Source organism: Microtus oregoni, unplaced genomic scaffold, assembly GCF_018167655.1.
Source record: "Microtus oregoni isolate MIOR12 unplaced genomic scaffold, Mior012 000052F_ref0000163, whole genome shotgun sequence".
Lineage (NCBI taxonomy): Eukaryota > Metazoa > Chordata > Mammalia > Rodentia > Cricetidae > Microtus > Microtus oregoni.
In genome coordinates this window covers 7,563,813-7,591,753 of record NW_024543828.1, presented here as the reverse complement: position 1 = coordinate 7,591,753, position 27,941 = coordinate 7,563,813, and the positions used below count along the sequence as shown (strand labels likewise).

The window sequence follows — 27,941 nt, the reverse complement described above, 5'->3', positions numbered from 1 at the left end:
ATGCAGCACCTGAACACCATCATGGCAGAATCACCGGGCCTCATCACTGTCTTCCTTTTGGGGTATCTACTCGGCGCTGAATGTGCAGGTTTGTTTCCTTTTCAAAGCTACATTGAATCTGCTTCTCTTTCAGATACAGAAATATTTAGAACCGTTGCTTTCAACTAATCAAGATTCCGTGATTTGACGCTATAGTTTCGATTCTAGCAGGCAGCATGTCAGCTGGCAAATATCGGCTGTCTGGTAACTTCACCTTCATTTTAAAAATGAGCTACATTTACAGTGCTTGTGATTCATTTGTATTTAATAGATACAGTTATTCTGATTATTTGACAATACAATTTCTCTTAAAATTTCTTTGTCCTTGGTTTTAAAAAAAATGAAAGTGGAAAAATCTCTTAACAAAGAAATTGCTGAAGAAACAGAAAACCCTGTTATTTTGGGATTTTAGACTCACCACCTTGAAATCAAAAGGGGAAACATCAAAACCACAGTGATCTTATTTACAGAAAAAGTATTTCTTGATCTACATGTGTTTCAATGCTTTAGAGGTAGATGGCAAGGCATTGTTAGAATATATAAAAGTATATCTTTCCTGTTGAATTTTTCAATTAAAATTGGAAGATCAACCTTTCTTTATTAAGTTATCTGTTTATTAAGCTTTTCCATGGATGGGAATAAACAAGCTCCTCTGTGAGTTCACAAGTCTCAGAACTGTTGTTTAGAGAACCCTAGTACTTATTTAGCGACCTCCCCAGGGGACAACGCAAGTCAAGTATACAAATGGCTAGAAGGAGTAGGAACTTAGTTCATACAAAGTACAACACAGTTGGTTTTTGTTTGGTTTCCTTTTTGCAACAACAGTGACTTTCCTCCCCAGGGAGAGGTGCACAGGGAAAAACTTACTGCATTTAGACAAACAGCCTGCTCACTCGGGATGCATTTATCACGCTTACTTGTAACAGCAACTCCAGCAGATGACATTGCCAGGATCAGGGGTGCCAACCCTGGACATCCCCAGAAAACAGGCTGCTCTTCTGGTTTCCACTCCAGACATGATGTCAACTGTGGAATCAGACTGAAAGGCTGAAGTGATGACAGGAAAATGTGAAGGTTAAACTGCTCTAGCAAAGTGGGTAGAGTAAGAGATGAAAAATACATGTTGGACAGCTCATTGCGTGGATCATAAAGGCAGGTCATTCAACACAACTAAGTGAGGACAAAAGAACCTAACACTTTTTTATAAATTAGTGCTAAGGGGATGGTGTGCATCAGAGGCCTGCTGCCCACCAGAAGACCATGGATAATGGTAAGATAACAGAAGAGTCAAGATTTCAGAGCTGCAGCAATGATGACTAGAGATAATCCTAAAGAGATGTACTAAGGATTTTAGCATCCTTGCAATCAGGAAGCCTGCAGCACTGTCTTCTGTTAAACTGTCATGGAGCTTCTGCATGTTCATGACTAGTGCCTTAGTGTGCCAATTTAGATTTGGAAATCAAAATTAGTCTGTGAAATGAATTTGATTTTACTAAGTATACAGATCAAAACTGTCTTTCATGCATTCAGGTATGTTAAGACATTCATTACTGTTAAGGTGCCTGGTACCATGACGATCTTGCTCCTCAAGGCTGCTCCGCCCGCTTTCTTACACATCCCAGAACTACCAGTGCAGGGGTGGCATAGGCCACAGTGAGCCTGGCCTTCCTATATAAATTATCAATCAAAAAACACCCCACAGGCTTGCTCACAGGCCAATTTTATGGGGGCATATTTCAAAAGAGGTTCCCTCTTCCAAAATGACTCTAGCTTTTTGTCAAGTTAATATAAAACTAGCCAGAACACACACATCCACCCATCTACACACTCCACATACACATGTATATGTATAATATCATATATATAATCATATAGAGAGAGCAATAAAAATAATCACTAATGTTGGCATTTTATGTAGATAGTAATCCTCACACAGAAAGAGCCACATCCACAGTAATGTAAGTATTCCAGAAGTTCTGTCTGGTTTGAATATTAACTGTTAGAAGTGAGGCAAGAAAATGAGATGAACTAGATCATAATACTTTTTAAAAAGGGTCCTAATCTAAAGAGATTGAACAGTAGAGAGCAATGTGGAGGTGTAACAAATGTAAGTGTAAGAAGCACACCCCTACCTGTGTTACAATGCTCAGTGTGGTGACACTCTAGAACTGATGAGGCTCCAGGCTAGCAGGTCCAACCTTAAGTCTCTTGCAATTATCCAAAGGAATCAAAAGATCAGAATCTGGACAGTAGCCATAGAAAGAAGACAGACAACGGAAGTGGTAATAATGAAACAGAGCTGAAGTGGTTCAATAGCCACATGCTCATGAAAGGGTTAGGAGACATACATAGAGGATCTGAAGGATCGAGTGCAGTGTGTTGATACCAACACAGCACAGGGTCTGGAGTCTGGCTTTTGACTTGAAATCCAGGGCTAATCCTCTGTTGTGTGACAGGAAGTAGTCAGGAAATACATGAAGTCAAAATGATTCTTTACAAGATTGCTACCAATAATGACAATAATAATTTCCTTGCACAGAGGGCAGGGAGGAAGTAAAGGTACTACAAAGTGCGTAGCAGAACTGGAGAAAAGAGGAAAGCTCAGAGGAAAAGAAAAACAGCATGCAAAACATGGGGGGAAGAGAGTAACCAGGGATACACTGGCTTATAATTTATCTCAGAGATCCTGTCAACATGATGATGAATACACACTTAACACTGTTGCTACGCCCATTTTATATTTGAGAAAGTTAAGGTCCAGGCATTATAAGTCTTATCTATGTTCACACAGTAAAAAAAAAAAGTCAGATACATGATGATTCAAATCCTATTCTATCTAATTGCAAACCTTGTTTTTCCATTCGTCCACATTATAAATTACTACCATCACAGATGTTCTATATGAATGGCTTGAACCAAGCAAATAAATTGCGGTGGGAACTTAGATATAAATACACAAAGGTACCCATAGGCAATTTGGTGAAATACAAACCTGCCTCGCCTCGAGACTGCCTGGCAAGAAAAGTGCTAACAAGGAATGGAATGAGTTGGGGAAGTTGGCAAGGGAAGAATGATGGGAAGATACTTAAAGTAAATTCAGGGATTGGGGAAATGTTCCCAAATGGATTCAGAGATCAAGGATGTCAATGGACTAGAATGTTCCATAAAGAAAATTACTTCCACAAAAAAATAAGGTAATAAAATTAAGTTCCATTTCTCCCTGTTTTTGTTAATGAAAAACTAGTACTAAATGCCCTAGAGAGTTCAGTTTGAAATATTATCAGCTACATTGATGCTGTCTCTAAGATTTATTTATTATTTTTATTTGTGCCTGCATATGAGATTATGTTTATGTACATCACATCCATGCTGGTACCTATCTATAGAGGCCAGAGGACATCAGATCCCCTGGTACTGGATGGAGTTACAGGTAGTGGTGAGCCACCTGATACAAATACTTATGTGATGTGAGGATTATGTGATGGGAATTAAACCCAGATCCTCTATGAAATCAGTGTTTTTAGCCACTGAACAATCTCTCTAGCCCCAGTATAGCTTCTAAGGAAAGGAGCAACTCCAAGCAGCTTTTCGGGTTCCTGTTATTGATTATATACATTATATACATACATCAACATATGTAAACATATACACATATATGCCTACACATATACATGTATATATGCAGAGGGAGAGATACAGAGAGATAGGAATAGATACAAAGATGCAAGGAGAAGGAAAGGGAAGAAGGCAGAAAATTCAAAGTCTTCAGTACTCAAAAAAAAAAAAAACAAAAAACAAAAACCAGAAGTGTCCTACAGAGTAGGCAGGCAGCGATACCTAAAAGAAACCACATCATAAATTTCAGTGAAATGTTTCCATCACTGGAATTCATATACCAACTAAAGACATCATCTTCCTGAAGATAAACTCAATTACTGCATGATTGTTTCTCAATAGCCTATTAGAGGCACTGGGGTCCCATCTGCAGCTGGCCTACAGTTGGGATTTTGTTGATGTTGTTGCTTAATATATTTTGGTATAAAATACTCTGATTATCTTTCCCCTCTCCAGCTCTTCCTAGATCCTCCCTATCTCTTTACCTACCCAACTTCCAACTTCATGTTCTCATCTACTCCCCTACCTACCTATTATCTATTTATCACCTATCTATCTCCCAAAACAAAAACAAAACAAAACAAAAATCAAAGCAAATAAAGACAGGCTTCTGTTTTTCACCAGATATTTGTTGCAAAGTCACTGGGAGACTACGTCCTGGAAGCAGCGCAGTCATAGTGATGATGGATCACCTTGCAAGGATCCTGCACTGAGCTATTTGCAAGTGATGACGAAGTGTGAAGTTACTACTTATTTGAGAACTTTCTTTTTCATCCAAAGTTAAATACAAGTATGGCTGAAAATGTGACCTTTGATTATTAAAGCTCTACTGACTAAAAGTAAAATTGAATTTTAATTCCTAAATCTCAATGTGTATATAGTACTGTGAGAACATTGAAGATTTTGGCTCCATTCCCCAAAGAGAAATTGGCTATAGAATTACTTGGATTGAAAATAAACATTTTCTTAAAAGACATATATCATTTTCAGAGTGCTCTCTCTCTCTCTCTCTCTCTCTCTCTCTCTCTCTCTCTCTGTCTTTCTCTCTCCCTTAAAACTAAAGAAAGGCTCTTTTAAATTTCAGTTTTCCTTGATCGTGAAAATGCTACCAAAATTCTTATCCGTCCAAAAAGATATAATTCAGGGAAACTGGAAGAGTTTGTTCAAGGAAACCTTGAGAGAGAATGTGTAGAAGAAAGGTGTAGCTTTGAAGAAGCGCGAGAAGTTTTTGAAAACACTGAAAAAACTGTGAGTATACCCACATCATACCAGAGCAATATGTCCCCAAGCAAAATATGGAAACCTTCATTTTAAAAAGGGAGTGGGGAACTTGAAAGATGGCTTCATGTCCTATTCCAGAGGACATAGGTGAGATTTCAAGTGTCCACATGGAAGCAGACAAACATCTCTAACTACAGCTCTGGGAGCTCCAACACCCTCTTCTGGCCTCTGTGAGTATTGCATGCACATAGTGCCTGTATGCAGGAAGCCAAAACACCCATACACATAAAATAAAATGAAAACTATTTTAAACCGATTTTAAAAGAAAGAAAATTGTATTTGAAATCTTAAAATATCAGTACATATTAAATCACAAATGTTATAAAAGAAAATGAATCCACATCAAAAATTCTTTAAACACTATCATTAAGTTGTCCTCTTTTTTTTTTTCTTACAGACTGAGTTTTGGAAGCAGTACGTTGGTAAGCAATTCATTTTATTTCCTAGCTGCTATCTGAGACATTTGAGAATTGTGCTTTTTTTTCTTTATATAAGTAGAGGTTGTAAAATCTCAGTAACAAACTATAAACATAGAAAGAAAGCAAAACAATTACATCTCAGAGCTGAATGAAAGTTCGCTGTCATTAGTGGAGTTAAAGTTGCTGACTACCAATGCTTTCTATGTTAAATCCTAATCATTGGGATGGTCTTCAATGCCCTCCATGGCTTGACTGTCCAGCCCTTCCTGTTGCCCTTCTGCCCACCTCTACTCCTACTCTCACTCCACAGCCCAGCCCCTGCACATCCTAGCAGTGTTCCCATGTTACAAGACTTAGTTATCTGCTATCCCTGTTAGCTGACTCTCCCCAGCTTCTGCTAGGTTCACTTCCTTACCTTGCCCAAATTCCTCCAACTCAATGAGTTCTCCCTTTATCATATATTAATACTTCAACCTGTTCCCTGGCAGCTCTGCCATTTTAGACACTTGTGTCCTGGTTTTTGGATTTTTTTAAATATTTACTTATTATGTATACAATATTTTGTCTACATGTATGTTTGCAGGCCAGAAGAGGGCACTAGACCTCATTACAGATGGTTGTGAGCCACCATGTGGTTGCTGGGAATTGAACTCAGGACCTTTGGAAGAGCAGGCAATGCTCTTAACCTCTGAGCCATCTCTCCAGCCCTGTTTTTTTTTTTAACTACAGGTTTGGTACCCCTTATCTAATATACTTGCAAGCAAAAGGTCTTTAAATATGTAGTGTGAAGATCATATCATACAATAATTTTAATAATTTTGTTTATGAAGTAATTTCACAGCATGGGATTTTCCACTCATGTTGGTACCCCAAAAGTTTTAGATTTTGGCGTGGTTTTGAATTTGAGCTTTGAAATTGAGGCTACTCAACCTGCAGCATTTTCAACACCAATTTATTGTCCATTTTCCCACTCTATAGAATGCAAGCTTAGTTTTGTTAAGAACTAACCTCACTTACGATGGGTCTTGACACCTACAGCAGTATCTGCAATGGAGGCAGGCAGTTAATATCTGCCCCACGAACTGACCCAAAGGAAGAAATGTAACGCTTTCACAACAACCAACTTCTTACATTATATCTTTGTACATTTTTAAATTTTGCCTGCAAATACAAATTTTAAAGAATTTAAATCCAGATGTAGAATTTTGAGGGAACTTTCACAGGTTCACCTCCTTTATGCTATCTGCTTAGACAGAAACAAATGAACAGGGATGCCTATTCATTGAGCTCCACCAACTTAAGGTCCAATTTGATTTTTCTACAGTTCCTTTTGTGGAGGAAAATAGACAGTTCCATACCCTCAGAACTCCTTCTTGTTTCTCCATGCCCCGTTTGAAGTCATGGAAGGAAAGAGGTTCACTCTGTCTTTCCTCCTTCTCAAGGATGAAAGCTGCCATGCTCTTTTCTTCTGAGTGGCCCCTAAAACTTCATCCAAACTCTATTTACACTGAAGTTAAAACTTTGAAGTTTATGGATTGTTTTTCTGTTTTTCTTTTATTTTGTTTTTTAAAGCAAACCATGGGCTTGGGGAAGCAAAGTACGTTTTGTTGCTTTAATAAACACATAACCAAAATGCCACTCGGGGAAGAAATCAGTTATTTGACTTTCTTTTTTCCCTCACTTTTTATTGATTTTTATTGAGCTCTACATTTTTCTCTGCTCCTCTCCCTGCTTCTCCCCTCCTCTTCAACCCTCTCCCAAGATCCCTATGCTCCCAATTTCCTCAGGAGATCTTGCCTTTTTCTACTTCCCATGTAGATTAGATCTATGGATGTCTCTCTTAGGGTCCTCGTTGCTGTCTAGGTTCTCTGGGCTTGTGATTTGTGGGCTGGTTATTGGACTTTCACTTACTGGTCAGATTGAGGGAAGTCCGGGAAGGAACTGAAGATGGAGCAATGAAAAGAACTGCTTACTGGCTTGCTCAACTATGTTTCTTACACAACCCGCATGGAGCTGGACCCTCCCACATCAATCATTAATCATAAAGATGCCCCACACACCTGCCCACAAGCCAGTTTGATGGAGGCATTTTCTCAATTGAGATTCTTTTTTCTAAGATGGCACTGGCTTTTGTCAAGTTAACAAACAAACAAACAAACAAACAACAAATTGTTCAGCCAGCATAGATGAAAACCTGAGTTTAATCCTCATCACCAACCAGTTTAGTTATTTGTATGTATTTGGTATAGTTTCAGGACTGACCATTTTGTACTAGATAACCAATAAAGAAGGACGATTCTTAGAGAGCTCTCTCTCTCTCTCTCTCTCTCTCTCTCTCTCTCTCTCTCTCTCTGCAGTTGCCTGTAAGTCTTTGTCTAGGATGGAGACTTTTTCCCCCTCCCACATTAACATGTCCATTAATACTGCCATTGTCTAGATCTTGTGTATGTAGCCATTTCTAGGAGAGACTATTTCACAGCAGACTTTCTGGTATTCTGGCTCTTACAATCTTTCCCTCTTCTGTGATGCTCACTGAGGCTGTGATACAAATGTATTTACTGGGTCTGCCCTCCCCGTGATCCATTGATCTCTGCATTGTGTCCAGTGGTGTTTTCTGTGATTGTCCCCATTTGCTGTACAGAGAGTCTTCTTTGATGAAGGGTGGTAGCCACACTTGCCAGGTAACTACACTAAAGAAAGGATTTAGGATAAAGTTAGAAATTATTCTCGTCCAGCAAAGTGGCAATAGTAGATTCTCTTCTAAGATCTATTAGTTTAATAAACCTGAAATCGTACATACAAAGAAAAGAAAAGGCTGTAGGGATAAGTCCCCCCCCTTAGGGGGCGTGTTCGCCTCGGGCTAATGTTGGCCTATAAATTTGGCAAGTGTCTCTTTCTGCTTTCCTGGTCTCCGCTGGAACGGTGGTTCTGTAAGTCTATTTCGCCATTAAAGCTATATATATTTTTACAATCTGTCTGCATTCGTTTACGCCATTACAAAAGGCCCTAGTAGGTTGTAGTTAAATATTTTTTCTTGGATATGCATGCATGTATGTATGTATGTATGTATGTATGTATGTATTTTAGCAGTAATAATCAAAAAAAGATTACCAATCACCCAGGATTGACTTCTACATACATACATATATACATACATACATACATACACACACACACACACCAAAGAAGCAAAACTCATATCAGCCTTTACTTTAGCTACACTTGAACTTTTATGATTCCTTCACACTGCCAATTAGCATACAAGCCAGTCCCAGTCCCAGCTCCTGCCCTAGTCCCAGTCCCTGCTCTAGTTCCAGCCCCTGTCCCTGCCCTAGCTCCTGCCCCAGTCCCAGCCCCTGACCCAGAGCCAACCTCTGCCCCTGTCCCTGTCCCTGCAAAATATTTTTAAGTTGGGCAATGGCTTTCTCGGTGAGCTAGATGCAATGTTTGCTATACCTTGATCACAAATACCCATGAAACATCAAGGCATACTTCTGTCTCTACTATTTTCACTACCAAAACCTAAACAACACAAACAAGCACAGAAAAGGAAAAAAAAAAACATGCCTGTTTTCACATGTAGTTAAGATTCGATAAAACTAGCCTGTGCTACTCAGAAATAGCCTGGGCCCGGGCTCCTTATTGCTGTGTCATTCTCTAACATGGCCTCATCAGACAAAGAGCCTGAGGAAACTAGCGTCTGTCAGGCACCTTGTAGAGTACAGCTCACAGAAGCAGTCTACAGAATGCCTAGCACATTTAACCCTCACACATTCCCACGTATGAAGCACTGTGAATTTCGCTTCACAGAGAAGGAAACAGGCATAGAAGGGGTAAGGGATTTGCCTTGGGTTACCCAGCTGGAGAGTCACAAGACCTGGAAGAAAATCCAAGTTCTCTTCCCAACCCCTTTCTTTCAGTACAACACCTCATGACATTGGAATCTGAATGTTCTTATTCATTAAATAGAAGCCCAATAGTCTTTTGTTGCTGTTGCTTCTGTTGTTGTTGCTGCTGCTGCTGTTGTTGTGGGTTTATTTCTTTTCATTTGATGTACATAAGTATTTTGTTTATATGTATGTATTGTACCATGTGTGTGCCTGGTAACCACAGAGGCAAGAAAAGTGGCATCAGATCCCCTGGAACTGGAGTTATAAACTGAAATAAACAACCATGTGTGTGGTGGGAACTGAACCCAGGTCCTCTGAAGAAGCAGCAAGTGTCCTTAACCACTGAGCAACCTCTCCAGCTCCAAAACCCAGCAGAATTAAAAGAGAATCTCACATGTCTTGTCTTGTCTTGTCTCCTGTTGTCTTTGACCCCTACTAACTATGATTTTTTCCTGGTCTATAGTACACAAAGATAGGAACCCAAAGGAGGACTAAATGCAAAATATAATGACACTCATTTTGAAGATATGTCTCAGCAAATGAGTTTCCTGTGTGGCTGGCTGCAAGCCCAGACCCTTCCCCTGAAACACCCTAAATAATTCAGATTCATTGGTCTATAATATAAAGTGCAAATGTAGCTCGTTTTTAGACCAGTTCTGAACATCAATAATAATAAACCAGAGATAATGTATTTTGTTTTCATAGAATTGGAACAAATTGCAGTATCTGTGCAAAAGCACATTGGATCAAGGGGCAGAGAGGGCAAGGTCTAATTTTTACAGCAATCCAATTTTCCAGAGAGTTTATTTCTGAAAAGGATTCTATTCCCTTAGTCAACAGAACATAGACAATAGACACATGCTGCTATCAGACAGTAGGGAAAGAATATGAGAACCTACACAATTATGTACCCAGGAGTTTGGCTATATATAAGAATGACTAATAACTGGAAATTTCTCTTTGATTCCTCCTTTTTTTCTCTCTTTGATTTTGATACCATTTTATTTCATTGTTTCCTTCTCATATGTGGAGTCCTACAGGCCTAGTTCGCAATTTTTCTATAGCTCAAAATGCATAACTCTCTCCTTCTGGTTGGATTCACCCTCTCCCTGTGAAGCTTTCTTAATAGTATGAACGGAGGCCAAACACTAAGGAAGAAGACTTAAAGGTTTCCTTCTGCTCCCCTATTGCCTATTCCTTCTTCCTGTTTTTTGTTTGTTTTGCTGTCATTGTCTTCAAAGACCATAAATGTAGCAACTTCAGAAAACAGAATGGAGACAGCAAATCCATTCATAAAGCACACCCAACAGTACTTTTAAGTTTCTGATGATGCGCTGACCATGGTTGTCCACTCAGAACCTAACTGGTAGGCAGACAACTATCTTTAAGCTTCTGGCACCTTCCCTGTTCTCACAGACTCTTGCTTCATATGATAGGTAAGTTGATACATTTGCCCTGTACCTGCGCTGCCAGTTCCTTGTGTGAAAACATCTTTATTGTCTAACACAGCTTGCTCTGCAATACCTGCATTAAAATGTCCTCATATGAAGTATAAATAGTAATTATTGAAGTGGATGAGTTTGATTGACTTGCGGTTAACCTGTTTCCATTCCATAAAGAAACATGAACAACCTCCCTTGTTGTCTGCTCATATAGTAATTTCCATGCAAACATATCTCCCCTCTTCCTTTGGATTGAATAAACTGTGTGTGTCTCCCTATGTGCAACTTTCAGGATAGCATTGGCCTTTGCTTCAGTGGATTTTAGAAGCTCAGAAAAACAAGTGCATCACTTGCCCATATGCAGTTAGCTTGCAGCACAGTGGTTCTTCTCTGATCCTAAAATCAGACATCTATTCAGGGGAGGACTAAACAATTTATCTAATAATTCCATTTTCTAACCTGTCTTAAAGATGGAGATCAGTGTGAGTCAAATCCTTGTTTAAATGGTGGAAAATGCAAGGATGATATTAATTCCTATGAATGTTGGTGCCAAGCTGGATTTGAAGGAAGGAACTGTGAATTAGGTAAGTAACATTTTTATTATTCATGGTTCAAAGTTTCCTTCTTAAACCAGATGAAACAGGAAATTGAAATATTTATGTACCTATCATTTCTCCTAAAACAAACTTTCAAAGCTTATAAGCATTCATGTTCTCTGTAGTCAGTTTTCAGGGTATGAATTCAGTCTAGTATTGAGTGGTAATGTTACATTCCCTTTACTTATTAATCCTTAATACAGTCATATGTGCTCAGTACCATTATTATCCCCGTTTGAGGAACATTAGAAGACGACATCACAAACAGAAGAGGTATAAATGGTTGAGCCAGGAAGTGAACTTCAGCTGAACTGTGCACAAAACTGCATCTATAAAATAATTTGAACTTGTGGCTGAGTCGCTTTTGATCTAGGCTGTGGAAGTAGATAGTCTATATAGATCTCGGCATGACAGGTCCCAATGTAATAGGAATTTTTCCAGATAGATAAAACATTTTATATGTTAAATTTGTTATAAAAATCAGAAATTGTTCCTCAATTCATCATTATTGATTATATCAAAGAGTAACAGGGGAAAAGTAACTTGCAAATGTAAGGTTTTGTTTACCTTTTCATTGCCTAGAATCTTTTTTTTTTCTTGAGATATTTGTAATTTGAGCAGTAAACCCCAAAGTCCTTTACCTGCTGATTACTCTGGATGCAGTATTTCAGACATTGTGACTGAGAAAAGCACGTGGTACCAAGAAAAGACTTTGTTCTCTGAAACTCTAGGAGAATAGATGTGCAATCTGAGGGAAGGAATTTAACAGCACAGGTTTCATGGCTAAGGATAAAGGGTAGAAAAGTATCAGGACACTCTTAAGGCTATATAGCCATCTCTCTGACAGATGAACAAGGCAGGAGATGAAATGAAAGGCGGCAGCTGCACTTGTCCTATTGAGAAAGGGGATAAAAGTCCCTGGAAGATTGTTCAGGACCACGGGAAAGTTCATTGATCATCTTCCTTTGAGATCTGAAAGATCTCAGAATGAAAAGAAAAGTTGAAAGGGCAAAGGAATTTAAAAAGAAAGAATGAATGCACGCGGGGGAACTAAAATGCTCAGGCTGGACTTCCATTTGTTTAGCATCCCTGGTGTAGCAATAAACCACAGCTTGGGTTTCCCCTCCTGGGGCTGTGTTAATTGGCTCAAGATCTCTAAAGTGCCATTTGTTCTGAAAGATTATAATTTCAAACTCAGACTTACTTAGTGAAATTTAGTCCTCCTATGCCAGGTATATACGGGAATACTTTGAGTAGTTACTCATTATTGCCTCAAATGATGAAACTATTGGAGTGAAGGGAATAGATAACTCAGTCTGTTATAATTGAAGGACACAGTGTAGTAGATGATCGTTGCAAGCATAAAGGTTGGGATGGAGAGATGATTCAACAGTTAAGAGCATTGGCTGCTCTTCTAGAGGACCTGTTCAGTTCCCAGAGCCTACATGGTGTCTCACAACTAGCTGTACTTCTTCAGCATCCGCAGGCTCAGATATGCACGGGGTACATAAATTTATATGCATATAAAACTTACCCATGCATATAAAAATATAGTGATGAAATAATTGTAAAACCATGTCTATCTACTTTGATATATTTATTTTTATTTTATGCTTAAGGATGTTTTTTCAGCATGAATAAGTGGGTACCATGTCCATGCAATGCCCAAAGAAGCCAGAAGGTGGCAGGGGATCCTCTGGAACAGGAGTTAAAAGTGGCTGTGAGCCTCCACGTGGATTTTAGAAACCTAACTTGGTTCCCCGGGGAAAGCAGCAAATGCTCTTAACCAGTGAGCCAGCTCTCCGGTTCTCTACCTCGTTTTAAAACAGACAGTTTAAAAGGAGGACGAGAACAGCCTCGAGGAATACGAACATAAGTTCAAAAATGTTCTAACAATACGAAAGAGGTTACAGTCCATAGAGAAAAAGTGCTGGCAACATCTCAATGCCCCTTGGTTCCCACGTTTCTGTTTGGCCAGGGCTCTGTAGCTGTACTACAGCCACCGCCACACTTAGCCTCTGGGGTATATTGATCAGATTCAACCAATTCGATAAAGGGTTTTTTAAAAAAATATTAGCTCATCTGATTCAGAAACAAAATGGGAATTCTGTCAGAATGCTCTTCATCACAGACACTAGAGGAGAGCAGCAACAAAGTATATCCAAACTCCCGCTTAAGCTTCTCGCCTCAAGCTGACTGAACGCGCCCCTGAGAAGTCATGAGGCAGCACAGCAGCCAGGTGTGTGGGTCCATGCCTCACCCTGCCTAGGAAATGCCTGGATTTCCACTAGTGTGGCTTTTTGATTTCTCCCCCACCACACCCTCCGTTTATCAGAGCTCTTAGTCAGGGGAGTGGGGAGCAAACATTTGGGGCATGCCTTCTAGTCAGAAAAAAAAAAACAAGAATTAATTGGCTACTGGCTCTCTTTGGCTAGAATAAAGATCTCCGGATTTCCTCTGCTGCAGAAGAAATCCAAATACCCATTATCAGGAAGATCAAGGTCTTTGAGACTCTAGCCACCCTTTCCTCCTAAAGAATATGAGAAACATTTCCAGACAGAAAAACAGAGTGGGAAGAAAAAATTACAAACAAAAGAATATTCTCTGAGGTTGTTTTTATGGTTTGGGGGTTTGTTTGTTTTTGGCTTTGTTCTTATTTTTGCAGGACACCACAGACCCAACTTTCTCATTTACTATGGTTTTTTTTAATAGGAAAAATGTTTTGTTTAGCTGAATAGCATCATGTTTTCTGGAAAACCTATTCGACAGAACAAAATTTTGTTAAGGCTCTGGCGGGCAACCTGATGCTGTCAAAACCAAGGAAAATCCAATACCCAACCTAGTGTTTGCCGTCTAAGTGCTCAGTAGCTGACGAATGAGCTCCGTGCTCTTTCCCAGGTCTCGCTCTATTGACCTCTTCCCTGGAATGTCTTGTGCTATAATTCTATTTCTAGAATCCTGAGCCTTTGGCCGCAGGCAAAAGATCGTTGATGCTTCAGCAACACATCCCCCTATGTGCACCAACCAGGCCAGGGATCAAGAGCAACACGCTGAGCCAGAAAGGGCAATGGCAAATTAAGGAAATGATTGAGAGGTCTGGTTGCTTAACCAAGGACACGGAAGCAGAATGGAGAAATCCCACCAAGTTTACTCATTACTGTCACACTTGCCCTGGACACAACTAGTCTGTTCTCACCGCCCACCTCTGTTACCTTATCACCATCTCCTATTGATGGAACATTCTCTACAAGTGGTATTTGATTTTGGCTGAACACTTTAGTATTGCTTTGTAGCAATGATATGATAGCTAGGAACAGGAAAAGAGCCAGAGATGCTATCAACATTCATGAGGGAAAAGGTCCTAAAAACTAACTAAATGCAAAAGACCAGATGCCATTTTTTTTTATCATGCACTTAGTGGATTATTGGTAGCAAAAACGAAATCTCAGGTTGGTTCCTCTATTCCCTTCCCCAATAACAGTTTATCTTCCTCTCCTGATTTACTGGGCTACCAGTAAGCACTATGAGCTATTTATCAGATGAACTTTAAACAAGTAAAATAAATAAACATATGGAAATGGTGCTGAATATGAAAACAATATGTAAATACCAGCTGTGTTTATACCAGAATAAACAGAAAATAAGTTGTGGAACAGAGTGAAAATTAAGTGCTTAGTAATAAAAGAAAGATGTACAAATACTCTAAACACACTCTGGCTTCTGTAGATACCACACACACACACACACACACACACACACACGCACATTAGTAGTTTTAAAAAATAATAGAATAGATAGATAAAATTGTATTAATACAATGGCCTACTACACAGAAATATAAAGGAAGTATTGCTATACAAAAGCTTATAGATGAATCACACAAATACATTGCTAAAAGCGAAGAATATATATGTTGTTTACATGAAGTTCATGAACTACCAAAGCTATTTACCATGTTTGAAGACCAGGCAGTGACAGAGTCTGTAAAAGAGGAAGGGTAGTATGATTGGGAGGGAACATTAAGGGACTTGTGTGGGTTGATAACACCGTATGCATGAACCTGTGCGGCATTTGAACCAGTGTTATACATAAATAAATAAGCGTCTAGTCGGAGCTCATGATTTAGCCAAAGTACAATATCGAGTTATTTGATCATATGCAGAATCAAAATATTGCCATCACCATCTTCATGAATTACTGAGAGTGTTATTTTACCTCATTTTCTACTCTTAGCTCAAGGCTTCCAGATTGTTTCAACTAATGTTTAACATACACATGAGCCAATAGTTCTGTTTAATTTTGAAATATATGTCAGACAAGACATTAGTTTTTTTTTCTTTTCTTTTAGATGCAACATGTAACATTAAAAATGGCAGGTGCACGCAGTTTTGTAAAAATGGTGCTGATAACAAGGTAATTTGTTCCTGCACTGAGAGATACCAACTTGCAGAAGACCAGAAGTCTTGTGAACCATCAGGTCAAAACCTAAATAAGTTGTTTAACAAAAATCTGTGTTTGAATCTTTAACACTTAAACTACTTTATTTTAGACTTGTAAAAGGATTTATTTATTTTTATTATATATATGTATGTCTTGTATATATATATATATATATATATATATATATATATATATATATATGAGTGTCTTGTGTGCATGTATGCATTATACAAGTGTGCAATTCCCATGGAAGTAAGAAGAGGGCATCAGATCCCCTGAAGTGGAGTTATGGAGGCTGAGTGGGTTAACACGTAGGTGCTTCACTAACCCTCTATAACTCTAGTTATAACCCAGATTCAGGTCCTCTGCAGAAGCAGTGCTCCTAACCACCGAAAAAAATCTCTTCAGCCCCCCTAATACCTTATTTCAATACTTACTTGTATCTACTCCTTTTTGAAACTGAACAAAAGATTAGTAGCTTGAAATGAACAAATTGATTTTCCAAATGGCACCATCACTTAAGTTCAATAATTATGTACAGCCTGAATTCTTTTCTGAGACCATGTTTTTTTCTCTGATTTCTGTATCACAAAGAAATTGACATGTGTGACATCTATGTGCAATATTTGAGATTCGGCAGATCTAACTAATAATATACTACCATAGCATAAAAGTCATATAAATACTTGGCTGATTAGTAAATTTCTAATGAAAAGATGTTAAGTCTAAGTCTGTTGGAGGCCTAGTTAGTTCCATCTATTAAAATTACTTCCTGACTTGCGTCATCAACTGGGGTTCTATACTTTCTGTCAGACTGGATCCAGCAATAGTTTATGCTCTCCTAGCCCGAGCCACACAAGCCTTTACAGTAAAGGGCAAAGTAATGTTTCATAGTTGTGTGAGCATGCCACCATGTTGACAGATAATTGTTGTGTTTCAAATAGCTCCACATTCACTGGTCACCTCTGAAGCCATAATTTTGATTTGGGGAGGAGGGAGACAAGCTTTACAAGACTAAAAGAAGGAAAGTAAAATGCTTGGTGTGCACACATGAGGACCTGGGTTCAGATTCCCAGTGCAGAAAAGCCAGGCAGTGTAAATCCATGGCCCCAGCACTGAAGGGAAAGATAGGACCAGTCAGAAATAGCGAGCTCCAGGTTTGGTGAGAGGCCCGGTCTCCAAAAGTAGTTTATAAAGCAGAGAAATAAATGAGGACACTTTATGTCCACCTCTGACTTCAACACCTGAAGGCTTGGGCACTCATACCCACACACATCCACCACACCCACAAATGAAAAAAAGAAGAACAATTTTGAAGCAAGCCAGGTACAGTTTCTCTTGCATTTCCAGGGCAAGATCTTTTATTAAATTGGTACATTAAATTATGAACCATTCCTCTATAGCTGTGGGCTTGATACCTATCTCAGCAATGTACCAGGCAGAGGAAATTAAAGACAGGCCCAGCATACAAGAGTGTGTCTGCTGCAAGCAAAGGGGAGAGTCTCAGATGCTTCACCTTCTGCCTGCTTCTTCACATACATTGCCTTATGCACAGCTTGCCTTAGGAGACTGTGTGTGTGTGTGTGTGTGTGTGTGTGTGTGTGTGTGTGTGTATGTGCACGTGCAATTAACATTAAAAAGGCTAACTTCCAATGAAGGCAGCTGGCACTGAAGCTTAGCCCTTAGAAGCCTTTCTATGTTCTAAGAGAGGAAAACTAAGATTGAAAAGCACCTCCAACTATTAAGAGTTCCATTTGAATGTAGCCTTACTTTGGCAGCATAAGTAGGCCAACCCTAAAATAAGCCGCTCTGCCTTTTCAAAGATAACAGTCCTTTTTCTCAAGACATTGTTGATCCTGTATACTTATGCATACGTATTTTAAACTAATTTTCTATTTTTTCAACCACAAACTGTCTTCATGATACTTAACCATAGCTAATTGCTATAGAAATAGCTGGTATAAGAGATGTAACTGGAATGAGAGGAAAACATGAAAATGAAGTGTGAGGTGACTTTGTTTGACTAAAAAATTGCCATTCCCAGTGTATCAGCAGCTGATTTGTTGGGAAATAAATGAAAGCAGGGGGAGGGGGAAAAGATAGTCAGATCCAAGTAAATGTAGCTTTGGTTATCATATTTGTAACCTATACCCATTTGGTAAATTTTCGACAAACACAATTGAATCACAATGAGCTTTCTTCAAAAATTCCATGTTGGAACCTCTGCTGCATTAATGGTCTACAAAAGAAAGCCTGTTAATAACAATCAGTAGAAGCCCCTTTTACCTTATCCTAAAAGGAAAGTTACACAGAATTCCTTCCGGATTTCCATTAGAGGACAGTAAGACTTTAAGAAGCTCGGGAGACAGTAGTAAGATTTGATTTCAGAACACCTATTTTATTTCCATAAAGATGGTGGATTCCAGAGCCAAATGCTCTCACCCATGGAAGTTTTAAAAACTTTGCATAAAAATAATACGGTCAGCCTTTTAGTTTCTTTCAGCGTTGATGGGCCTACTTCTCCAAAGTGACAGCAACGAATGAGCTTCCTTCTCAATGTTTGTAATGCAGTTCCATTTCCTACTGTGAAATATCAGAATAATGTTCTTTTTTTCTATTTCTGTAGTTCCATTTCCATGTGGAAGAGTTTCTGTTTCATACGGTTCTAAGCTCACCCGTGTAGAGACTACTTTTTCTGATATGAGCTATGAAAACTCTACTGAAGCTGACTTCTTTCTGGATGACTTCACTAACAGTACCATTCTGGATAATGTCACTGAAAATAGTGAACCATATGATGACTTCCGTCGAGTTGTTGGTGGAGAAAACACCAAACCAGGTCAAATCCCTTGGCAGGTACTCTTTATTGACAGTGCGTTTAAAAGCTCGAGCTCAGATGGCAAGAGAGAGGCCAGATGAGGAATGGTGCTAGGACATTAGAAAGACCTGTGGGGATTGTAAGATGTATTTAGGCAGATTTCACCACTCAGCAAAAGAAAAACCCCTATAGGTAAGCATCTGGTGGAAGGCATGTCCGGGGATGGCTACCAGACAGGGTCAAAAAGGAATTCAGTACCAAACAAATAGTACAGTAGGATTCTGAAAACTGCTCAGCAATAGCAATGCTTACAAATGAGCTCTCTCTCTCTCTCTCTCTCTCTCTCTCTCTCTCTCTCTCACACACACACACACACACACACACACATACACACACAGAGACACACACACACACACTGGGACTGGGACTCAACAAACACCTTCAGCCCCTGTGGGGAGGAAAGTAGTAAAGAAGTCCCTAGGCCCAGACAACCTGATGGGAATAGAGAAAAGGACTCACATTGAAAGGGTGAAAGCAAAACCTAGTTTCCTGGAATGAACATATGAGGCCTGATCTACTGCCACGTTTCTCAAAGACAGACAGTATGTCCAGATCCCCAAGAATTTGTTAGGCATGCGCTCTCACACCTCATCCAGTTCTCACAGGATTTGAACCGCTAGAGGGAGGGGCTCAGCAAGCTGCTGGGGTCAAAGAAGCACTCCAGGTCATTCTGGTGTATACTTTAGCTTGAAAAACCATGTTTCTAAAGGAAGCATACAGAAACCAGCCGCCCAAATGCCAATCGACTCAATCTACTCAGCCCTCCAAGTGTGTTCTGCACACAAACCGCATATACAGTATTTGCTGCCTGTATTTTTTCTATATATAACCAAGAGTTAGATTAGTAGCAAACCAAGGACTTAACTATACATTTAGCCAAAGCTTAAGTGATTCCATCTGTGAGGAGAGACAGGCCAGCTCCTCCCACCTCAACATAAGGAGCTAGTTACATGAAACTGGACTGGTCCATAAGTAATTAGCACATGTGGTCACTTAAATTTACTGGCTAAAAAGATTTGGTTCCTCTGTCACTTCTGCCACACTTCCAGGGAATAGTGGCCACAAGTGTCTGGTGACTATTCCACTGGCCTAGGTAGGTATAAAGAGAATATTTCCATAGTTGCATGTATCTCTGGTGGATAGAAAAGGTCATGCGTGGTTTTGTCTAGTTTAAAACCCCTTAGGCCATGATCAAAATTTGGTACTGATTTCAATGATTTTAATGATCCTTCACACCAAAATATTATCTCTACTGAAGTATGGACTTTGATTGTCAGAAACCAATAGCTTGGCTGGCACTGCAATCTTCAAATTAGCTGGGCAGGTTTCACATGAGACTTGTTTGAGCAAATGCTTTGGAACTGTTGAGTGGCTGAGCCCTTCTGACGGCAGGAGCAGCAGTCCAGATGAAAATCCGTGGGCACAGGCTAGGGGACTCGGGGAGCCTGGTAACCATGTCTCTCTCATTTCTCACCTTATTCCCAGGCTTCCACTTCATTTGCCTGGCCTACAGCAAGAGCCTAAGGGACCTATCAGGACAGGTTGACAGGATTACTCCCTTGGAACTCTAGGGGTCCTAGGCTGCGCAGCTACCCAGTTCAGTCTCAGAATCCTCCCCTCCTCTCCACCCAGGCCAAAGGTGCAAACCAAGCAGAAGAGCTCTTTCCTTTTTGTTCTTGTGCAGGGGGATCAGAGCTCCTTGGAAAAGAAGCAGGGACTTGGAAGGAACACTTCAGGGCGTAAGAGGGGAAGCTAGAGAGTTAAGTGCACCACACGGTAACAGAAACACATTTTTCTTAGAGACCGTATCTAGCCGACTGAGAAACTAAAACAGCTATATAGGAAAAAATAAAAGCTTTGGAACATTAGGGGGCAGGAAAGGCAAACTGTAACGCCTATATTACTAGATCACTTTCATCAACAACTCTAAAGCAGAGGTTTGAGAAAACAAAAAGGTGCCCGTCTAAAGCTTTAATTGAATTGTTTTTCTCCCACAATCATGGCTAGGCGGACAGCTCTGAGCACGCGCAAATCTCTTCGGCTTTCTGCTAAGGCCTGTGTAGCTCCACCTAAGAAATAGCTGCCTTTTTAAAAGATGGATTTTTATCTTGATTTTGTAGTCTTGGCATAAATGTTCTCCTTAAATACCTTCATTTCCCCATTCTCAGCTTTCCCCAGATGAGTGCTCAAGCTATCACTGAAGTGACCTGCACAGATCTACTCCTTCAACCCCATGACAAACAGCAAACTTAAAATATGAATAAGCCAGAGATGTTTTCTTTTACATGACGATCATAGTTCTACAGAAATGGTTTACTTCTCTATGTGTGGTTATGCACACCTTTAGTCCCAGCATTTCAGAGGCAGAAGTACATGGGTATCTGTGAGTCCGAGGCCAGCCTAATTTGTATACTAAGTTCCAGGACATCCAGGGCCACATAGAGAGACTCTGTCTCAAAAACAAAACAAGAGCAGGTAGTGGTAGCTCACACCTTTAATCTCAGCACGCAGGAGGCAGAGGCAGGCAGATCTCTGTGAGTTTGAGGGCATCCTGGTCTACAAAGCTAGTTCCAGGACAACCAGGCTATCAAAGAATCTCTGTCTCAAAAAAGAAAAAGAAAGAAAAGAAAAGCAGGAAGAACTAAAAGAAATGTCTTACCTGGAAAAGACAATCTTGTATTGTTCCTAGCTCAGATGATAAAATTCCAATTCGGGGAAGAAAGAAAATAACACGTGTAATCTCGCCTGCATCTACAAAGCTAGTTTTAACAGACCATTTGAGCTATTAACCTGCAGTATTGTTTTATGAAGTACACATCAATGGCCATTGTATTTAATGATTATAGTTAACCATTATAAACCAAAATGAGTATCCCTTATGTACCCAACAAAATAACCTATTGCCATGAATTTGGTGAGTAACAGCCATAGCCTAACAAACAGTACATCATGTATTTTACTTTGTATAATAGAAAATTAGAATAAATGGTGTTATTAAAAAGCTAGAACAGATGACAAAAGAGAATAAGGGTTTTAGTGAACTCAGGGAAAGGCTAGGCTGGAATTAAAGGTGCAAAAGAGAACAAACAATGAGACAGCTGCTATTGTGGGCTGCCATTGCCATGGAGAACAGAAGTACAAACTTTTGTATTTTGTCATTGTATATAGGTGTGTTGGAGAGGGGGCGGTGATGCACAGAAGAAGGCTCTAGACCGTGGCCATGAAAATAATTGACAGATCAGAACTCAGATGTTTTGCTCAGAATATATGCTTTCCTATTTTTTCCCCATCATTCTCTGAAGTGTTGCAAGAACTTTTCTTTGGCTAAGCAAATAGCTGATCTTCCAAGTAGCTAATATTGAGATAGCTATGGTCTTTAGGTGGCCAAGCAAGCATTCCAAACCACACATTTGTAATATTTTAATTGTAAATATATCTTAGTTCCTTTTTCTTGGCAAAGGTGTTCGCTAAAATTTCTAATACCAATTAGGGATTGGCAAAGAACGCTCTTCAGGCTTAAAAGGACACAACCATATTTCTCAGTCAGGCACTGGAAAACAGCAGAATCTCCAGGCAGCATCCCTTTGGGAAAGTCATATAAAATATGTTATTGTCTATGTGCCCAGGGGCTGGCTATCCTTCACGTTGACCTACCCTAACCCACTAACTGGGAAGTGTTCAGTAATCCTACATTAGTACCTAAAAACATTCCGTTTTGTCATGCTAATTCTACTTCCAGAGAAAGACATGCTGGATTGTAATATTCAGGATAGAACCATGTTACCCAAATTTCCTTGATGGTAAAATTATTTGGAATCAGAATCGGCCACTTCATCTTTTGAACTTGTCCAGTGTCTATAATGAGAATAGTCTCATATCAAAGGTTTAAGTGGCTTGTATTTGTGCTCCATAACAGAAGTCTAAGGAGACAATAGAACATGTGGTGAGGGCCTGGACCCCTGGCTTGTTGCAGTCACATCTTTTTTCACCTCCCATTCTCCTACCCATGGTGCCTCATAGAGCCTAGTTGCCCAGGACCATTGCCAATCCCCAACCTATGGTACTCATGAAAACTTCTCAGTGTTTCAACCCAAATGTCAAGGCAGTGCTCCCTTCCTAACACCGTTGGCACAAGCAGAGGGAAAATTGAGGTCAAGTGCACATACTCTATATCATTTGTGGAAAGATGCATAATCCATTCACATCTCCAGACCCAGAATATGCCTCTCCCAGCACATTCGGAGAGGGAGCAGGAGCTTCCAGGGCCCATCCACATTCTGACATGAAAGTGCATTTATTCGGGAATCACTTCCCTTGATGGTTGTGGTAGTCTATCAAGGGAAGACTGGCCTCCTCATCCTTGTTGGGAGTGGCGTGAGGACTGTGTGGATCATCTGGAGCTAGTAGACAGTGGGATATCAAGACCACATGTGAAGGCTTGGAGTCAGCCATCCAATGTTCCCATGCTGGAAGGAATATAGCACTAAATAAGCTTTAAATAATGGGTTAGAAAAGCTACCCTAGAAGCAAAAGGAACACTTTCTATTTCAATATCTTCAACAGTGATTTTATCCAGGCTTTTATCAGATGTTTGCTTCCCATTTACCCTACAAAGCATGTTCCCAGCCTGAGTGAACATTTTTAACCCATAAAGATTACCAAGCTATGAGAATCTGGATTCACTAGCTATGTAACACTTCTCAAATGTAAGCACTCGAGGAATGGAGTTCCACTTTCTCCAGTGCTACCCACAAAATATTCTCATTAAATCTCTATGACCCCCCAATCTGTTTTTATAAGAAACTGAGATTTTCTCTGACATTTGGTTCTTAGACCACATCTAAGATATTCTGAATGTTCAGGAACATAAACACTGGGGCCAGGCAAGTGTATGTAACACACATAGGCCACAGCACACATGTGGAGGTCAAAGGACAGCTTGCAGGAATCGGGTCCCAGGGACTGAACTAAGGTCACTAGGCTTGGTGGCAAGCACTTTTACCCACTGTGTCATCTCAGTAGCATGAGTGCTTATGTATTTTTAAACCTCAGTTTGCTCACTGAGCATGTACAGAGTAATATTTCACAATGATTGTGTTTGGGGTTACAAATGTGTATAAGTAATACAATCATTAGCCTCAAATAATCATTCAATAAATGCATAAAATTAGGAAGATTGTTAAATCTGGGTGGTAGAAATGCTGGTGTTTATTATATCATTATTGTTTTTTTTGCATTTTTGCAATTTTTCAAAATGTAAAGCAATAGCTAAAAAGAGCCAGAGAGCCTGAGAGTGGGAAAGGGGTCAGAGGGTTGTGACAGTTGGGTGACCCTCTCAGGACTTTAGCTACAAAGCTCGTGCTTCAGAGTCCAGGACAAAGTGGCCATTAAGGAAGTTGAATTTGGGCCCAGAACAAGTCCTTCAAAAGGACCATCTGTGCCCCATATACAAAAGAACCAAAACCCCCACCCCTTTGTCGTGTTTAGGGACAGGTTTCGCTGAAGGGCTACTTAAGACTTAGGCTAAGGGCATCAGTTCACAGAGGCTAATGGGCTTCTGAAAAGAGTTTACTGAATGCTGAGTGTGCCCTCTAGTGTCCACACTTCTCAGCTTTACCTCTGAAAGTGTGGATCAAAAAATGCCTTTGTTTACAATGGAACTGAAATTCTCTAAGTTGATTTAGACATTGATGTGGCAAAAAAAGAAAAGAAAAAGAAAAGGGAGAGAGAGAGAGAGAGAGAGAGAGAGAGAGAGAGAGAAATTGATGGTCCTCTTTATGCTGTGAATGTGGACAAGAAAGAATGGATTAGCCTCTTATCCAATAACGTACATGTTTAAGGTCACACTCCAGATAATTTTGTTCACATTGTCTCAAAGTCAAGCACAGCAAAGCAGACTTTTTAGAACAAGGACAGCCTCCATCTGTAGCCAGAGGACGCTGGCTGTGATTAAGGGAGCTGGAAGGAACGTGTGAGTCCTGCTGGTGGTCAGCACCTAGGTGACTAGGAAACGCAGCCCCTGTGGAGTCCTTAGGTCTCATTTTATAACATTCTCATTTGGAGGTTTGAAACAACTCCTGAGAAACTGGTCAGTTTTTTTTTTCTTTCAAGTGACCTGTAGCAAAGAGATGTCCTCATAGGTCCTCATAGAAGGCAAGAGACTCAATACTGATTATTCATCCTGGGGAGTTAGTATTTTCTCCCATATCCACTGTAGCTCCTTGAAACGTGTGCCAGGAGGCTCTAAATAGCATGGTAAAAGGAGCTCAAGGGCCCCACATCACAGAAAGTAGCCACTCGTCAGATTTGCCTCACCCGGAGCACTATCCCTGCCACACTAGTTCTCATTCTGTATTCACTTCGAGATCAATAGAGAAACAGTATTTTGGTCTGTGCTCCAGAAACACTAACTCATCTGCAGAGCCGACACTTTCCAGAAATCCTCTGCTTCTGCCAGCACCAAACAGCCAACTTTTCCTCACTCCTGAAAACAGCATATGTATTCATTTTTCTCTGGATCAGATACCATCTGCAGTGAGATTCTTAATTTTATTTCCACAGGTCATTTTAAATGGTGAGGTTAAGGCATTCTGTGGAGGTGCCATCATTAATGAAAAATGGGTGGTAACTGCTGCCCACTGCCTTAAACCTGGTGATAAAATTGAGGTTGTTGCAGGTAAGGAAACAAAATAGATAATAATTGGCAACATCAGCATTATGATGGACATATCCTATTGTACAAAGGTCCAATAGGATTGCTACTGAATAAATTGGGCTAATGGTAGCGGGGTCATAATTTCAAATTCTAACTTATTCCATCTTCCTAGCCCCATATTTCTTTTTGTGAACCCATAAGGCACCCTCGGCATAGTACAATTATTTATTGGTGCATGAATTTTCCCACCCACTGTATTAGATCATTGAGACTTGGTTGCTAGTGTTCACTGACCCCAAGCCAAATGTAGACCCACGGGAAATGTGTCTATACAAAAGACAATAAACTATGAGATTTGTTTTCAACAGGTGATTATAACATTGATGAAAAGGAAGACACGGAGCAAAGGCGAAATGTGATTCAAACTATTCCTCATTACCACTACAATGCAGCTGTTAATAGGTACAGCCATGACATTGCCTTGCTGGAGCTGGATCAGCCTTTACTTCTAAACAGCTATGTAACACCTATCTGTGTTGCCAATAGGGAATATACCAACATCTTCCTTAAATTTGGTTCTGGCTATGTAAGTGGCTGGGGGAAAGTCTTCAACAAAGGGAGACAGGCTTCCATTCTTCAATACCTGAGAGTTCCACTGGTCGACCGAGCCACATGCCTTCGGTCCACAACATTCAGCATCTATAACAACATGTTCTGTGCTGGTTACCGTGAGGGAGGCAAAGATTCTTGTGAAGGGGATAGCGGGGGACCTCATGTTACTGAAGTGGAAGGGACCAGTTTCTTAACTGGCATTATTAGCTGGGGTGAAGAGTGTGCTATAAAAGGAAAATATGGAATATATACTAAAGTTTCCCGGTATGTCAACTGGATTAAGGAAAAAACAAAGCTAACTTAATGAAAAACCTATTTACAAAGGAAATTCACTGGGATTGAAAATAGACCAAGCCCTTTACTAAACTAGTCATTTTTTCCAACTCTTGTTAAATATATAAGTTCGATAAACACTGGTTTCTCTGTGCAGAGGAAGAACCCATCTAGAATCTATATTGTACTAGATCGAGTAGGTTATCAAATGTAATCACTAAAGAAATAGTTTGGTAAGAGATTTTACTGTCTCCCTAAGTCCAGCCCTTGGTAAAATGAAAAAGTGATGTTTTCCATGGTGCCCAGCAGGAACCCTAGTCCTCAACTGTGATGACTTATCCCATTCTCCTTCTTAGCGGCAATCTATGTTTTAGAGATCCCTTGCCTCTCTCAAATTTATTGATTGTGAATCCAGAATCTTTAGCCCATTTAAGGCCAGCAGCACACAGGAGCAGCTAATAGGTCAAAACTCATCAAATGCGCTACTTCCTCTCCTTTTTTCCCCCCTGGATACTGCATCTTTTCAAACTCCCAACCCCCAAATCAATGTTCCCCTCCCCCACTCCCACGCCTTTGGAGAAAGAAGGCAGTCTTTTTTAATGCTGTACACATATATACACGACCACCAACCCCATACTTACTTCCAGATTGGTCTCAAACTTCCTTTGAATAATATGGGGATGAGGTACACTGCCTAAAATCATAAGAGGAACTTTCCCTTTAATACCCTATCCAGGATAGTTCCCCAAGAATGTGTAATTGGTGATCATGGAGGCCTGACCAGGGATGGTTCTGAGAAGGCAAATTTACATGGCATTGCAAGTATAAAAAGCAATGACATTGATCAAAATATATTGGCCCCATCTGATAAAAAAATTCATGGTAATAGAAAGTTAATGATGAACCAGACAGAGTGGTGCATGCCTTTAATCTCAGCACTCAGGAGGCAGAGGCAAGTAGATTTCTGAGTTCGAGGCCAGCCTGGTCTACAGAGTGAATTCCAGGACAGCCAGGACTATACAGAGAAACCCTATCTTGAAGAAAACAAACAAGAAAGAAAAAGTGAATGATAAATTTAGCCATATAATTACACTGTGTATAGTAGCATACTGGTAAATATCTGAGCAAGAAGATCTCTTAAAAATACCTAAGAACCTTATTTGTAACAATCGCTCATTTCTATTGTAGAAATCCCCTTACCTTGGTAGACTTCAAGCTATTAGCATGAAGTTATTGAACAAGGAATTTGAGAAAACATGCAAAATTGATCTTAAAACAGTGATTTAGTCCATATTTAGCCTAGAACTAGCTGAGTGTTCAAGGACTAGTTTAACAGTGTGTCTCCAGCATTCTCCAGTGTCTTAGACAAGACAACTTGCCTAAGCGAAACAACCAGCATTAAGTGTCATGCCACCCGCAGCAGGCTCAAGGATGGGAGTCATTGCAAATGGTCAACCAAATGGCCCATTTCTGGTTTTCAGCTCACCTGTGAGCTTTGTTACTATAACTAATCTTGTTATATTGAATTTTTAGAGGATTGCTGACAGCCCAACATGTTTCTCACCTGTGACTTAATGAACTTGTATTTTAACTCTTATCTAGATCTCTGTATAAACGTATTTGATATTGACTACTTAATGATGTATAAATGGAACAAATGTCAAAAGCATGATTTGAACCCTTTGGCACTATCGCCTGCTCCCACCAAACAAACCGTACTCACTACTGCCGATTTTACTTAAGTTCTATTACTTACTGCTTCTTTTTTGTCTTGCAAGAAGTATCAATAAACATCATTCCA

General features: G+C 39.9%; 1 protein-coding gene across 2 annotated transcripts; it reads left to right on the top strand.

Annotated features, from left to right (window-relative positions):
• On the top strand, window positions 1–27,941 carry LOC121437531 (coagulation factor IX-like). 2 transcript variants are annotated; one of them, XM_041637397.1, is made up of 8 exons: window positions 1–88; window positions 4,739–4,902; window positions 5,333–5,357; window positions 11,157–11,270; window positions 15,631–15,759; window positions 18,349–18,578; window positions 25,162–25,276; window positions 25,624–27,941. In XM_041637397.1, exons 1-8 carry the CDS (start codon window positions 1–3, stop codon window positions 26,169–26,171), a joined length of 1,413 nt encoding a protein of 470 aa, XP_041493331.1. In that variant the 3' UTR covers window positions 26,172–27,941. The 2 variants fall into 2 exon arrangements, with proteins under 2 accessions (XP_041493331.1, XP_041493332.1); XM_041637398.1 differs by lacking the exon at window positions 15,631–15,759.